The 14,155-nt window shown below is 38.5% G+C and overlaps 1 protein-coding gene and 1 long non-coding RNA gene across 3 annotated transcripts in view; one reads left to right on the top strand and one right to left on the bottom strand.

The window, feature by feature from the left end:
- Nucleotides 1-14,155, top strand: part of slco1c1 (solute carrier organic anion transporter family, member 1C1) — a 47,303-nt gene that overhangs the window by 27,638 nt on the left and 5,510 nt on the right. For both annotated transcript variants that reach the window (XM_048154836.1, XM_048154835.1), the window contains exons 5-12: nucleotides 1,285-1,406; nucleotides 1,662-1,808; nucleotides 2,832-2,930; nucleotides 5,003-5,248; nucleotides 7,339-7,503; nucleotides 7,959-8,154; nucleotides 10,200-10,365; nucleotides 11,446-11,615. In XM_048154836.1, coding sequence (XP_048010793.1) covers nucleotides 1,285-1,406; nucleotides 1,662-1,808; nucleotides 2,832-2,930; nucleotides 5,003-5,248; nucleotides 7,339-7,503; nucleotides 7,959-8,154; nucleotides 10,200-10,365; nucleotides 11,446-11,615 — 1,311 coding nt within the window. The remainder of the gene's footprint in view (nucleotides 1-1,284; nucleotides 1,407-1,661; nucleotides 1,809-2,831; nucleotides 2,931-5,002; nucleotides 5,249-7,338; nucleotides 7,504-7,958; nucleotides 8,155-10,199; nucleotides 10,366-11,445; nucleotides 11,616-14,155) is intronic.
- LOC125244687 lies at nucleotides 221-3,075 on the bottom strand. The gene is made up of 3 exons (XR_007179357.1): nucleotides 2,820-3,075; nucleotides 1,620-1,844; nucleotides 221-1,427 (listed from the first exon to the last, which is right to left on the bottom strand). It is a non-coding gene; the product is annotated as an uncharacterized LOC125244687 (long non-coding RNA).

Below are 14,155 nucleotides of genomic sequence, written 5' to 3'. Positions count from 1 at the left end.
CAATCTGAATCGCTCAGTGTGACACATTTCGTTCAACTGTGTATTTGCTTAACTACGTCAAGTCATTAGAGTATTAGTAGACTGCTAACACCTTATTTTGATGCTCTTCAAAAGACATTCTACTGACTGTAAGCAACTTTGCAACTACATGTCGACTTATTCTACTAACCCTAACAGTCTACTAGTACTCTAATGAGAGTTAGTTGACATGTAGTTACTTACAGTTAGTAGAATGTCAAAAGAAGACCATCTCAATAAAGTGTTACCATTTAAAGTTGACAAAAAAAATCATTCTGAACATTTAGGTTCCTTGTTAGAGCGCCTGACTCCCACACCGGAGACCACGGTTCAAGTCCTGCTCGGAGCGGGTCAGTAGAACCGGTTACATTTGGTGCCGTGACCCGGATGTGAGTGAGGTTTAGGGGGGTGAGTGTAACTGTCGTAGGCCAGTAAGAATTGTGCGTGTAAACCTCACAAGAGGCATTCTAGCAACTGGCACTAGATCCTGCGGTCCTTGTTAGAGCGCCTGACTCCCACACCGGAGACCATGGTTCAAGTCCCGCTCGGAGCGGGTCAGTAGAACCGTTTACATTTGGTGCCGTGACCCGGATGTGAGTGAGGTTTAGGGGGGTGAGTGTAACTGTCGTAGGCCAGTAAGAATTGTGCGTGTAAACCTCACAAGAGGCATTCTAGCAACTGACACTAGATCCTGCGGTCCTTGTTAGAGCGCCTGACTCCCACACCGGAGACCATGGTTCAAGTCCCGCTCAGAGCGGGTCAGTAGAACCGTTTACATTTGGTGCCGTGACCCGGATGTGAGTGAGGTTTAGGGGGGTGAGTGTAACTGTCGTAGGCCAGTAAGAATTGTGCGTGTAAACCTCACAAGAGGCATTCTAGCAACTGACACTAGATCCTGCGGTCCTTGTTAGAGCGCCTGACTCCCACACCGGAGACCATGGTTCAAGTCCCGCTCGGAGCGGGTCAGTAGAACCGGTTACATTTGGTGCCGGATGTGAGTGAGGTTTAGGGGGGCGAGCGTAACTGTCGTAGGCATATAAGAACTGTATGTGTAAACCTCACAAGAGGCACTCTAGCAACTGACACTAGATCCTGCGGTCCTTGTTAGAGCGCCCGACTCTCACACCGGAGACCACGGTTCAAGTCCCGCTCGGAGCGGGTCAGTAGAACCGGTTAAACTTGGAAGTTTCATTAATCTGGATCATATTGTTGTGTCAGGTGACATGGTCTCTGAATTTTGCTGAATTGTTGATGTTTTGTATGCAGCTACAAGTTTGAAACATCGATTCGATCGTCAGTGAACTCAACCAGCAACCTCTCCCCGTGTCCAGTGAGGTCTGCTAGCGTTCTGTCCACAGGTCCAAGCACTTCTTCAGTACCCAGCTCAGGTACATAAGCACCGACTGCTTCTGTTAGATGGGAAAATGGGAGTCTTGTTGGTTTAACTAGTTATGAAACCTGCTGGCATCACTGTAGTTTACAGCCTTATATGGTTTGCATATGCTACATTAATAAAAAATAATCTTTTATTACTCTTTTTAATCCTGTCTCCTTTCATTTGGTATCTTTGTCATGTGTCAGTTCCTCGAAATGCCTCTCACCATTTGCAGAAGCCTTCTCACCCTCTCTTCCCCCTTTCTCAGGTTGCGAACACGAGTCCAGGTTGTCCATGTGGATCTATGTTTTCCTGGGGAATATCTTGCGTGGAATTGGCGAGACCCCAGTGCAACCTCTAGGAATCTCATACATCGACGATCACGCTTTGGAGGAAAATGCAGCCTTCTACATTGGTACGCATATATGAGGGCGGTTTATACAGTTTAATCCTGTGTGATGGACATAAGTAGAGTACTTAATTAATAAAGAATCATACAACCACTAAAAGTATTTCCAAACTTACCTGGATACAGTACAATCACATTAATCGGTATTTACAATATAGTAAATCTCAACTTTGTTATATTGTCAAAAAATTTATTACTGCACAGCATTATATATTAAAAGTTATAGGGAAATATAAGGAAATATAGTACATGCTACATATAGTAAAGCAATATATACTATATATCAGTTATATCATTGCAAAATGTAAACTTTATTATCGCGTGCGTGGCTATATATATATATAAAGTTGGATATTACATTCAGCTTTATTCACATACTCGCATAAAATGATACTTTATAGCAAATCGTTACATATAGCACATGTCATTTATATTATCGTCTAGCTCTTTATATGATGTTGGATATATACCAATTTCTGTCATGAAACTCTAGATGGCACAGGCTGATGGGTCCTTAATGCAACCTGATAATGACATTTACATAATTTACTTTATGGCACAAGCTGATTGGTTCCTGTTGCATCTGCAGCCAGTGAGATTGCTGCTCAATATTTTATATAGCTAGTTAGCGTTTACTGTAGAAGTTTGCAGCGTGCTTCAGAGTTCCTCTGAAACCCTCCTCCTTCCCCAGCTCCACCTGTATAGATCTGCTATGGGTAATTTTATATATGCTGTTCAATTGATCAATTGCTTGATTGCTTGTACCATCGAAAATTGTATTATATTATTGTGCATCTGCTAAATGCAACTACAAGGCATGAAGATATTATAAACATTAACATCATTATTTTCTGTAAAGCTGCTTTGAAACAAATTCAGCTGTGAAATTCACATATAAATGTGGCTGAGACTGTTTTGCTGTTTAACAGCTTCCTGGTATTATATGCTATTCCTAGAGAGCATTATCTTTCTTGGTAAACATCCCAGACTAGATACGCAACTAATCAATTCATGTACCATCTGCATCAGGATGTGTCCAGACAATATCAGTCATCGGTCCAGTGTTTGGCTACCTGCTGGGGTCCCTCTGTGCCAAGATATACGTGGACATTGGATTTGTCAACATGGGTGAGTGAAGTGAAACTCTGCTGTTGTCTGATTCACTATTTCCTAAAGGAGTCACTGGGTTCAGTTGCATCTGTACTGGATGACTTGAATGGCATGAACGTCTCTAGGCATGTATCGGCAAGGTTGTCTTGAACCGAGAGAGAGAGAGAGAGAGAGAGAGAGAAAAAAATGTATAATATAAAATGCATTTATTCTGTATAGTCTCATGGGTTTTGGCTCATCCCACTAGACTAGTGATTCATAAACTACTAAAAGGTTTTTAAAGCAGCAATTCATTGTGAAATTGACTTTCTCTCCTAAAATCTGGAGGAAATCCAGCTTATTCATATTATTCTTATTTTGTTTATATTTCAAACAAAAGCAGGAGGAAATAAGAAACTTTGTTGTTTCTAGTCTGAAAGCAGTGGAGGCTGTTTATGTTGGATATGAGTGCGTTTTTGGCATTTGAACGCACTCTTTATTTGACTGGGGACGATGTAAAGGTTCATAATGTTAAGCTTGTGATTTAGCATACAGCTGTTTTGGATGAGATGTACCATCCAATGAGACTGAGGGGTTAAAGGGGACATAAGCTGAAACATGTAATGATATTAGATTTGCGTGTGTAGTTTGAATGTTACAATCATGGTGTGTTAAACAAAATTTTTTTTGCCATTGGCAGCGTTTATGCATGTACGTGAAATAATGCATGCTGGGGACACAGGCCATTTCTTCATATATAATATAGCGTCACGTTACACCCTAAAGTCAAGACGTTTGGCAGTAAAGTTAAGCCATAAGATAATAAAACATTAAGGAATAATGCCAGATGTTGTACAGTAAATGTTCAGCCAATAAAAACTATATCACATTGTTTTGTCAGTAATTTTATTTAATGAGACAATAAAACAGAGCACAGACAATAATAAAATTTGTATCATGCACATAAATCATTGCAATTGTCATTTACTAATGATACTAATGATTGCAGATGCATATCTATATATTTGGAATAATTAAGATTTTTTTAATGTTTTTGAAAGTCTCTTATGCTCACCAAGGCTGCAATTGTTTGATTAAAAATACAGTAAAAATTGTAATATTTTGAAAGAACAGTTTTGTATTTGAATATATGTTAAAATGTAATTAATTCCTGTGATCAAAGATGAATTTTCAGCATCATTACTCCAGTCTTCAGTGTCACATGATCCTTTAGAAATATATGCTGGCATATTTTAATATTTTTGTGGTTTTGCAGAAAATCTCAGTTTAAAATGCAGCTTATATATTCTATTGAGATGTATCAGCATGAAAAGGAAGTTGTGATACTCTTTTCTTCCCTATTGTGATTTATATCCAAGTGAAATGGGTTGTGGAACAAGAACAAATGCAGGGCGGGGCTTGATTGTGTCCATTTGGAATTGATTGGATGGTTGTGGTTTGCTATTGGTCGATCTCATGTGAGTGACAGGTTGCCCCGCCCTCGTTCCAGTAAACACAGAGAAGAGAAGTTGCTTTTGATTCAAGATTATGAAGGAATGTGATTGTTAAAAAAATAACGACGTGCATGGATAAATCATTTAGAATAAAAATAAGTCAATTCTGATTTCGTGGTGACTTTAAGGTGACTACAGTATGATTTCAGAAGGCTTGGAAGGCATATAGACTACTTTGATTGATTGTGCTTTTATGCTGCTTTCTTGTCTTTTTTTAAGGTCTTGACAATGGAAAAGAGTAGTTTGAACATCTGATTTAGTGTTAAACTATAACTATAAATAAAACTAATGCAGGCAAAAAAAATGTGTAGTATTCAGTTGAGCTATTCCCTTCCATCGATGCACATTGTTTATGTGGCATGCCACAAACATTTCTATAGTATCTACTGGCACGGCTTTAGCACAACATGGAGGCTGTCTGAGCGTACATGATGAGAGAGAGCGAGACATCTGAGACTGTCTGAGGATCAGAGTCTGCGTCTGCCTCGGCTGTCTGCCTGGCCCAAATATTCTGAACATGTGACAAGCTGCAGTGAGCCTTGTAGCGTCTGTATTCTCGGTGTTGACATATGCGTGTGTGTGACTGTCTTCTCACAGAGAGCATTAGCATCACCCCAGGAGATGCACGCTGGGTAGGCGCCTGGTGGCTGGGATACCTTATTGCAGGATTCATCACCCTGCTCTCAGCGGTGCCGTTTTGGTTCTTGCCCAAGTCTTTGCCCCTGCCAGAGAGACGGCTTGCCAAGTATTCTCCAGAGCGGACCAGCTTCATCAAAGACTCGCCTCTCCTGGAGCACAAGTACCAGGCAGACGAGCCAACAAACTTCCTAGAAATGGCCAAAGGTAAACGACCTAGAATTCACAGAAAATATCGACGACATCTAAAATATCAGATCTCTGGCTGCACAAAAAAAAACATACTGTATTTGGACATTAAAGATGATGTAATGCAATTGCATTAATTAGCAAAATGTCAAACCAAGTGGCATTTTTATTTTAAAGAGCAACCTTTTTAAAGCAAAGAATTTCACGAAAAGTTTGCACACTGAAAGAAATGATTTTCTTACTCAATATTTTTGTCTTGTTTTCCAGTACAAATATCTAAACATTCTTAAACAAGATGCATTTACTTGAAAAGTACAATTACTTCAGGTATTAAGTCTTGTTTTCTAAAGAAAATAAAAAATAAAGTAAGAACATACTTGAAATACTTGAAACTTTATACTTGAAACAAGACGCCAACTTTCTAAAAAGTTAAAAAAGAAAATATATATGCCAATGGGGTCAGAAAAATAAACTTAATTCAAAGGAAACACAAGTTTTATTTTTCTGACCTCATTGGCAGATATTTGTTGTTGTGTTAAGCATAGAGTTTTTTCAGTAAACAAGATTTTGTATCTCATGTCATTTTTCCTTCTCAAGTAACTGTATCTTGATTCGAGAATGATTAGATATTTTAATGAAAAACAAAACAAAAATGCTTAATTTTGAACAGTACATCCATTGTTTTGTCATTTAAAATCATGCACTGCAAAAAAGCTTTAAGACAAAGGTGTTATTCAAATACCATGGTGTTCTATATACTATTTCTGCCATATTTATATTTTGGAGAAATAGTAAGAGCTGAAAGGTATTTTCAAAGACTTCAGATATACCAAAATAAGTCCCGCCTTCTAAATAAAAGAGCCAATCAGCGATTGGTAAAGCCATTGCATCAGCGCAGCTGTCGTTAGAAGCTCTGGTTGCCATAGAAACAGTCAGTGTCCTGAGATTGCATACATTGGCTGGTACAACCTAAAGCTTTTTTAATGCAATTTGAGCATATGAAACAACATTTATGGTCAGATTTTGTTGCTGATACATTTTTATTTAAATAACAAACTGTTATTAAAAAGGTCATATGATGCTATTTTAAGAGTTTAAAGTTCATTATTTTGATTATTGGGTGTAACAGAATAGGTTAACATACTTGAATGTTCAAAAAACTCATTATTTTGCACATTATTGCAGCTCCTCTATCCCCATTCTGTCTGGAACGTGCTGATTTCTGAAAAGTGCTCTGATTGGCCAGCTGATTCATATGGATTAGTTTTCAGATCTCTTTATGAACTTTTTGAAGAGTCGTAGTGGTAGTTGCATGGATTGTCAATGGAGGGTCAGAAATCTCTCAGATTTCATCAAAAATATCTTCATTTGTTTTCAGAAGATGAATGAAAGTCTTGAGGGTTAGTAAATGATGACAGAATTTTCATTTTTGGGTGAACTATCCCTTTAAAAAGCATCATATGACCCCTTTAAGACTTTAGGATTTCCCCTTTCAAGTAGATAGGACTTGGGCTGCATCTGAAATCACATACTTCCCTACTATATAATGGGCAAAAAACAGTATTCAGTGTTTGAATTCACAGTACTCATAAAATAAGGCCACAGGAGAGGATTTGTGAATGGCAGTCACATGATAATGACAGCATGGCGTGTGTATGTACAGATTACAATCATACACACACTCATACTATATAGAACATACTTTTTTTAGAGGTCATGAAGTATTCAAAATAAGTACGTACTCAAGAAAGTATGCAATTTCCAATGCAGCCTTGGTCTTGATTGTGCAAAATAACTGCCTAGAGGTGTTGCAAATATGGCCGCCGAGTGAACTGACTTTCCCTGAAAGGTATTAGGGCCCTTTGTGGTTGTCACGCATCAGGTGATCAAGTGTCAATATAAAGGAAAATTGCATCCACTAAAAGTCATTTGCAAAAGGGCTCAGACAATTGAAATTTTGTTTGCTTTTTGTATCTATTGCAGTGACATTCATTCACTTCAAGTGTGCAGTGTAAGTGTATTTTTAGCAAAGCAGATTGGCGAAAAGACTTCAACTGTTCGCCTATGTCTGACATCATTCTTAAACGTGTTGTATTAATGTTTTTCAGACTTTTTGCCAACACTGAGATCCCTTTTGGGGAACCCGGTCTACTTTTTGTATCTCTGCGTCACCATCATCCAGTTCAATTCTTTGATCGGCATGGTGACTTACAAACCAAAATACATCGAGCAACATTACGGACAGTCAGCGTTCAAGGCGAACTTCTTAATGGGTACGTTGTCTTCCTCTAAACGCATTTGTGCACAGATATATCACGGTTGTGCAGCTGTGACCTCAGAGTTTAATGTGATGCTATGTTTTGATTGGATTTGGGGGGATTTTATTAATGTGTTTTAAATATTAGTCTTTGGCTCTGATATCAAATCTAGAGGTTTGTATAGCTCGGGTAAATCACAGTATGACACGGACCGTTACTGCATATGAAAGAGAATGAAATCCAAAAATAATATCGGCACTCAACGTATGCAGACACTGGAGACTGTTGTGCATTTCAGGAAACGGCATTAGCGTTTGGAAAGACGGGAGGGAAAACAAATAGGCCTGAACCTTTCAACCACAAGAAGAACCGTGTTTGAGAAGAGCCGAGCCGACTTGTACGGCATCGCCTTTGTTTCAAATCTGATGGTCCTTTGATCCAGGTTTTCCTGATGCCGTCTGTTTTTTCAGGAGTTATCAACATCCCAGCTGTAGCCTTGGGAATGTTCTCGGGGGGTGTGATCATGAAGAAGTTCAAGCTGAGCATCATGGGAGCAGCCAAGTTTGCACTGGGAACGTCTCTCCTGGGCTATTTCCTGTCTCTTTTCTTCTTCGCCATGGGATGTGAGAATGCCAACGTGGCCGGCATCACCAGGTCGTACAACGGGTAGGATGAAGCTTGCAGTTTCAGCAGTTCTGTTCAGATCTGGGGCCAGTTGCACAAACACATTTTTAAGACTGTGTCTTAAGAACTACTAGCCTAACCAACTAGCAGTTAGCCAAGGCTCAAATTACTCCAGTCTGTTTTTATGTAAATGGTTCTTAAAAGTTGTGATCAGGAAAAATTTGATGTCTTGTTACTTCTTTGAAGTTGTTTCTTACTTACTCATCGATTTTACTCCTGATGGAAGGGAATTTTCCTCTACAGAAAAAGTAAAAAATAAAATTTTATGTCTGTATTATTGAAGTACAGAACAACATTGATCTTTTTACTGACGAGTATGACAGAAACGGTTGGAAATAATTTATTGAAAGAAGTCTCTTATGCTCACCAAGGCTGCATTTATTTGAAAAACAGTAAATATTTTTACAATTAAAATACTCGTTTTCTATGGAAGCTTCTTTCCTCCACGGAATAAAACTATTTAAAAGATAATGGCGACTTTTTATCTCTCAATTCTGATTTTTTTCTCACAACTGTGATTTCTTTTTCTTTTTTCTTCATTCTTCTCACAATTGCAACTTTTTTTTTTTCGCAATTCTGACATTATTTCTCACAATTGCGAGTTTATATCTCACAATTCTGACTTTTTTTTTCTTGCAATTGTGAGTTTATATCTCACAATTCTGACTTATTTTTTTTGGAATTGCAAGTTTATATCTCACAATTCTGACTTTTTTTTTCTTGCAATTGCGAGTTTATATCTCACAATTCTGAACCGAGAGTGTGATTTGGAACAATAGCGTGTTTGTTGTCCTGTCTCTTCAAAGAATGTGAGCGACAATTGCCAGTTTATATCTCACAATTCGGACTTTTTTTTTCTTGCAATTGCGAGTTTATATCTCACAATTCTGACTTTTTTTTTCTTGCAATTGCCAGTTTATATCTCGCAATTCTGACGTCTTTTCTTGCAATTGCGATAAACTCACGATTCTGAAAAATTTATATCTGCGAATTTATATCTCACAAATTTGACTTCTTTTCTCAGAATTGTGAGATATAAACTCACAAATGCAAGTTATAAAGTCCAATTTTGAGAGGGGAATTTTTTTTTTTTTCTCAGAATTGCAAGTTTATTTCACAATTCTGACTTTTTAACTTGCAATTCGAGGGGGAAAAAAGTCAGAATTGTGAGATAAAAAGTCGCAATTACCTTTTGTGTTTTTTTTTATATTCAGTGGCGGAAACAAGCTTCCATATTTTTCTATATGCAATTTATTGCAAAATGTAATTTATTTCTGTGATGGCAAAGCTGAATTTTCAGCATCATTACTCCAGTCTTCAATGTCACATGATCCTTCAGAAATCATTGTAATATGCTGATTTGATGCTCAAAAAACATTTCTGATTATTATCAATTTTGAAAACAGTTTTTGCTGAAACAGATTTTCTGCTGAAATTCAGCTTTGCCATCACAGGAATAAATTCAGACTGTCCTCCAAAAAAAAAACCCAACCCTATGGGTTTTTTTTCAAGCACCTTATTATGACTTATATTTACGTTTTAAAGTCATGTGCCCTCTAGCTGGCATAAAAATAATGACAGTGTCGTGTTAAGTCCGCCGTCATGAAATGACGTTACCAATCAAAATGCGTGTTCATTTAAATGCAGTGTGTGATTTATAGGTGTTCCCTGGGATCGGATCCATGATTGCATGATCACATGATTTGTATATTGTTCTATATTGCAACGCTCTACCATTTGAGCTACGCAAAACCCGAAATATGACGCAGATAAAAGGGAACAATGCATTCAATAGGGGCGCAGCTATAGTAAACGCTCCTATGGGTCGTATTTCAGGGAAGTGACAAACGACCTATATAGGCGTATTGGTTGGAGAACATGTTGAATAAATTGCATGTTAAAGTATATTTCAATAAAAAAAAAAATGTAACGGTACATTATTTTTCATCATAGCCTTGGTGAGCAGAAGAGACCTTTCAAAAATGAGATGAGCCAATAATAAAATGCTTCTTGTGTTTTGAATACAGGACGGAAAGCCTTTACAAAGTGGACAGTTCTCTCTTAGCGACGTGCAACGCAGGCTGTCAGTGTCCTGAAACAAACTGGGACCCCGTGTGCGGTGAGAACGGGCTCACCTACGTCTCCCCCTGCCTGGCTGGATGCCGGACGTCCCACGGCTCTGGAATGGACACGGTAAGCGCGGCCTCTGAACCGAGAGCGTGATTTGGAACAATAGCGTGTGTTTGTTGTCCTGTCTCTTCAAAGAATGTGAGTGACAATGTGTTCTGTTCCATATGCCTTGAACTCTGGTTTTCCCAGCGCTCTCTGAAGGGTGTGCACAACCTGTTTGTCTTCAGCACAAAGGCTACATTGAATTTTCAAACCTTCTCTGAAACTTCCTTCCCCGTCTCTCTTTGAGAGTGCAAACCTGGTTGGTTCTGTCTAAATATTGTGAAGTTTCATTGCATCTGAAAGGCTGGGATACTCTGTGGCTTTAATCTGCAGGTTTTCCTCCCATCCTGTGTGTCCGTTTCATATCTCAAGCATCTGTTATATGTCTTTTGTCCTTTCCTTTCAGACTGTTGCCAAACAGACTAAACTAGAGCATGATGAGTGAAAGTCTTTTTTTGCTTCAAAATCAAAGATTGTAACCAGTGCTGCTTAAATAAATGGGTGATTGATGTTTAATGCAAGCTCATAAACTGCATGAATAAAAACTTTAATTAAAATTTTTTATTACAGGCCCAATTACCCATACTTCATCAGACAGTAAATGCTACGGTTGATCTAGAGAAGTCCTTGTTAAAACTGTGGTTAGAACATCACTGCATTGAGTAAGTTGGAGCAATGCAGTTACTACCAACATCACATGTTGTGATGCAGTTATAAGCATAACGAGGCTGTAAAAGTGGATTGAGCTTACCCGTTCGGCGCAATGACCGACAACCTCTGTAGTCAGATTTAGCCACTTGTTAGCAACCGTCATTTTCAAAAAATCATGGGTAGGTTAATACTGATGTATTTTATGTTGTAGAATAAAACATGAAAGTAACTTGTGTTAACCACAGACCTTATTTCAGCCATTTAACCAAAAACCCATTTAAAAAACCCTTGGACTTTGGGATGATTGAACTGGAAATGCTAAAATCTCTTCAAGGTTTTGGCCCACAAATGCGTCATAGTTCCACCACTCTATTGGGAAGAAAAGACAATCGCAACTTCCGTTCAATGCCAACTTGAAGCAGTGGCTGATCTGGTGTGTTTGTGTTTCAGGTGTTCGAGCAGTGCAGTTGTGTAGGAGTTGGGAATCAAACGGCCAGCGTGGGTCAATGCAACAACAGGGAGAACTGCCATCGAGTCTTCCCCTACTTCCTGGCTCTGTCTGTCATCACTTCCTTTATCATCTCACTGGGCGGAACGCCGGGATACATGCTGCTCATCAGGTGAATATCTGCCCGTGATTTATTGATCAGGAACTGCTCAAGAGTTAGAGCTCACTTCAGAATTAAACTGCATATTAAAGGAATCATGAATTGAGAAATCAACTTTTCCTTGAGCTTTTGATATATAAGAGGTCATCATACTATGAGGATATCCTGTAAGTTTCAGAACTGAAAACTTAGGTGAAACACCGCCTCTGCAGAAGAAATTAACGCCTACTTCATCATTGCAATGTTAGTTAGAACCCATTTCGACGCAGGCTTTGCAAACAGACTTTTACATTATGGACTCGACAGTAATGCAACAACATGTCAGTAATTGTGTTCATTCTAATGCCTGATCTGATATTAATGATTCATGTACAGTCAGATGTGTCAGTAAATCAAACCAGTGACTAAATGGTCAACTTCACATTGTTTCTCTTAGTAGGATGAAAATAATCTGTTATTTAAATGATTAAAGGTGCCCTCGAATGAAAAATTGAATTTATCTTGGCATAGTTGAATAACAAGAGTTCAGTACATGGAAATGACATACAGTGAGTCTCAAACTCCATTGTTTCCTCCTTCTTATATAAATCTCATTCGGGGTGTACGCCCCCAATATTTGCATATGCCAGCCCATGTTCAAGCATTACACAAGGGCAGCCAGTATTAACGTCTGGATCTGTGCACACCTGAATCATCAGACTAGGTAAGCAAGCAAGAACAAGAGCAAAAAACGGCAGATGGAGCAATAATAACTGACATGATCCATGATTACATGATATTTTTAGTGAGATTTGTAAATTGTCTTTCTAAATGTTTCGTTAGCATGTTGCTAATGCACTGTTAAATGTGGTTAAAGTTACCATCGTTTATTACTGTATTCATGGAGACAAGAGCCGTCGCTATTTTCATTATTAAACACTTGCAGTCTCTATAATTCATAAACACAACTTCATTCTTTACAAATCTCTACAACAGTGTAGCATTAGCCGTTAGCCACGGAGCACAGCCTCAGATTCATTCAGAATCAAATGTAAACAATATAACAGTATACAATACTCACATATGCATGCCACATGCATGACGAACACTTTGTAAAGATCCATTTGAGGGTTATATTAGCTGTGTAAACTTTGTTTAGGCACTGTTAAAGGCAAGTGCGAGCTCCGTGGGCGGAGAGCAGGAGATTTAAAGGGGCCGCACAGCATAACTCGGCTCATATTTAATGATGCCCCAAAATAGGCAGTTAAAAAAATTAATTACAAAAAAATCTATGGGGTATTTTGAGCTGAAACTTCACAGACACATTCAGGGGACACCTTAGACTTATATTACATCTTGTAAAAAAAACGTTCGATGGCACCTTTAAATTATATATAGAAAGCAATCAAAGAATGCTCTTTACAATCGCTGGAGCTGTCAATCAAATTGAGTTGCAATGACAAGATCACTGCTTCAATGATCATCACTGCAACCTTTCATGCCACGATCTAAATGTAATGCAACACTTTTCATGATTAGTTAACCTTGAGAGCTGTAATAATAAAAACATGCTAAAAGTTTTCGAGAGTAATACTTAGCTATTTATTTTGCAAAGATGTCAGCCAATCACAGCAGTGGGCGTTTACACTGAAGTTTCACAGCAGACACGCCCCTTAAAACAGCGTTCAAATCAGATGGCTAAAATCAGAGTAGGAAAAAATGCCTTTTATTTATAAATTATGCCCATTTTTGATGTAAAAAGCATACTAAATGTTATAAGTGTACCCCAGGAAACATTATAAGGCAATAAAACAACGCAGTTCATGACCCCTTTAACTCCCATGTCAACACCCCAGTTCTCATTTATGGCTTTTTAATGATTTTATTTGAATATTGCACATTTACATTTATTCATTTGGCAGACGCTTTTATCCGAAGCGAGCACAACAAGCGCTGTCCCGGCTTTGCACATATGAAGCCTTGTGAAGGCGAACATTTGCTGAATGATTGTGTACATACTGAAAACAGAAAGAAAAAACAGAAAGGTCGTCCAGTCATGTGTTTGTTTTCCTCAGTTCGAGCAGATTACAGATGAAAACCGACTGCGTGTGCCGGCGGTGCTAATGTGATTTCCCCCTCATTATTCCACATCTTAGTCGAGGGCTGAAGGCCAGTCAAAACTGTCGCTCGATTGAATGCAAAATCGGTCGAGACAAGTTTATGGTCACTTATGAAGCTCAGTAATCAGACTTGTGTCTTAAAAGGAAAAGCTTTAGCACCAAGGACTGTCAGCTTTCTCCCAAAGCTCAGTCAGCTGACGCTGCTGGAATGCTCGGCCTCCCTCGGGCTAAATTAGGTTAGCGGCAGCAGCACTGTCCCGGCTTTGTTTGGCGAAATAAAAATTCCTGCAAGTCTGTAGCTTTTGAGAGACGGCGTGATTACTGTGGATAAAGTAATCTGCATATTGCTGAGGTAGAAAGCATAACTGTAAAAGTTATACAAAATAATAAAAGTTATACAACCTACGTACTATTTTTAAGGAATAAGTGTTAATCAATCTAGTAGTAGTAGTA

This window comes from Megalobrama amblycephala, linkage group LG14, assembly GCF_018812025.1.
Source record: "Megalobrama amblycephala isolate DHTTF-2021 linkage group LG14, ASM1881202v1, whole genome shotgun sequence".
Lineage (NCBI taxonomy): Eukaryota > Metazoa > Chordata > Actinopteri > Cypriniformes > Xenocyprididae > Megalobrama > Megalobrama amblycephala.
The sequence above is the reverse complement of the archived record's forward strand: the minus strand, read 5'-3'. Positions and strand labels throughout refer to the sequence as shown.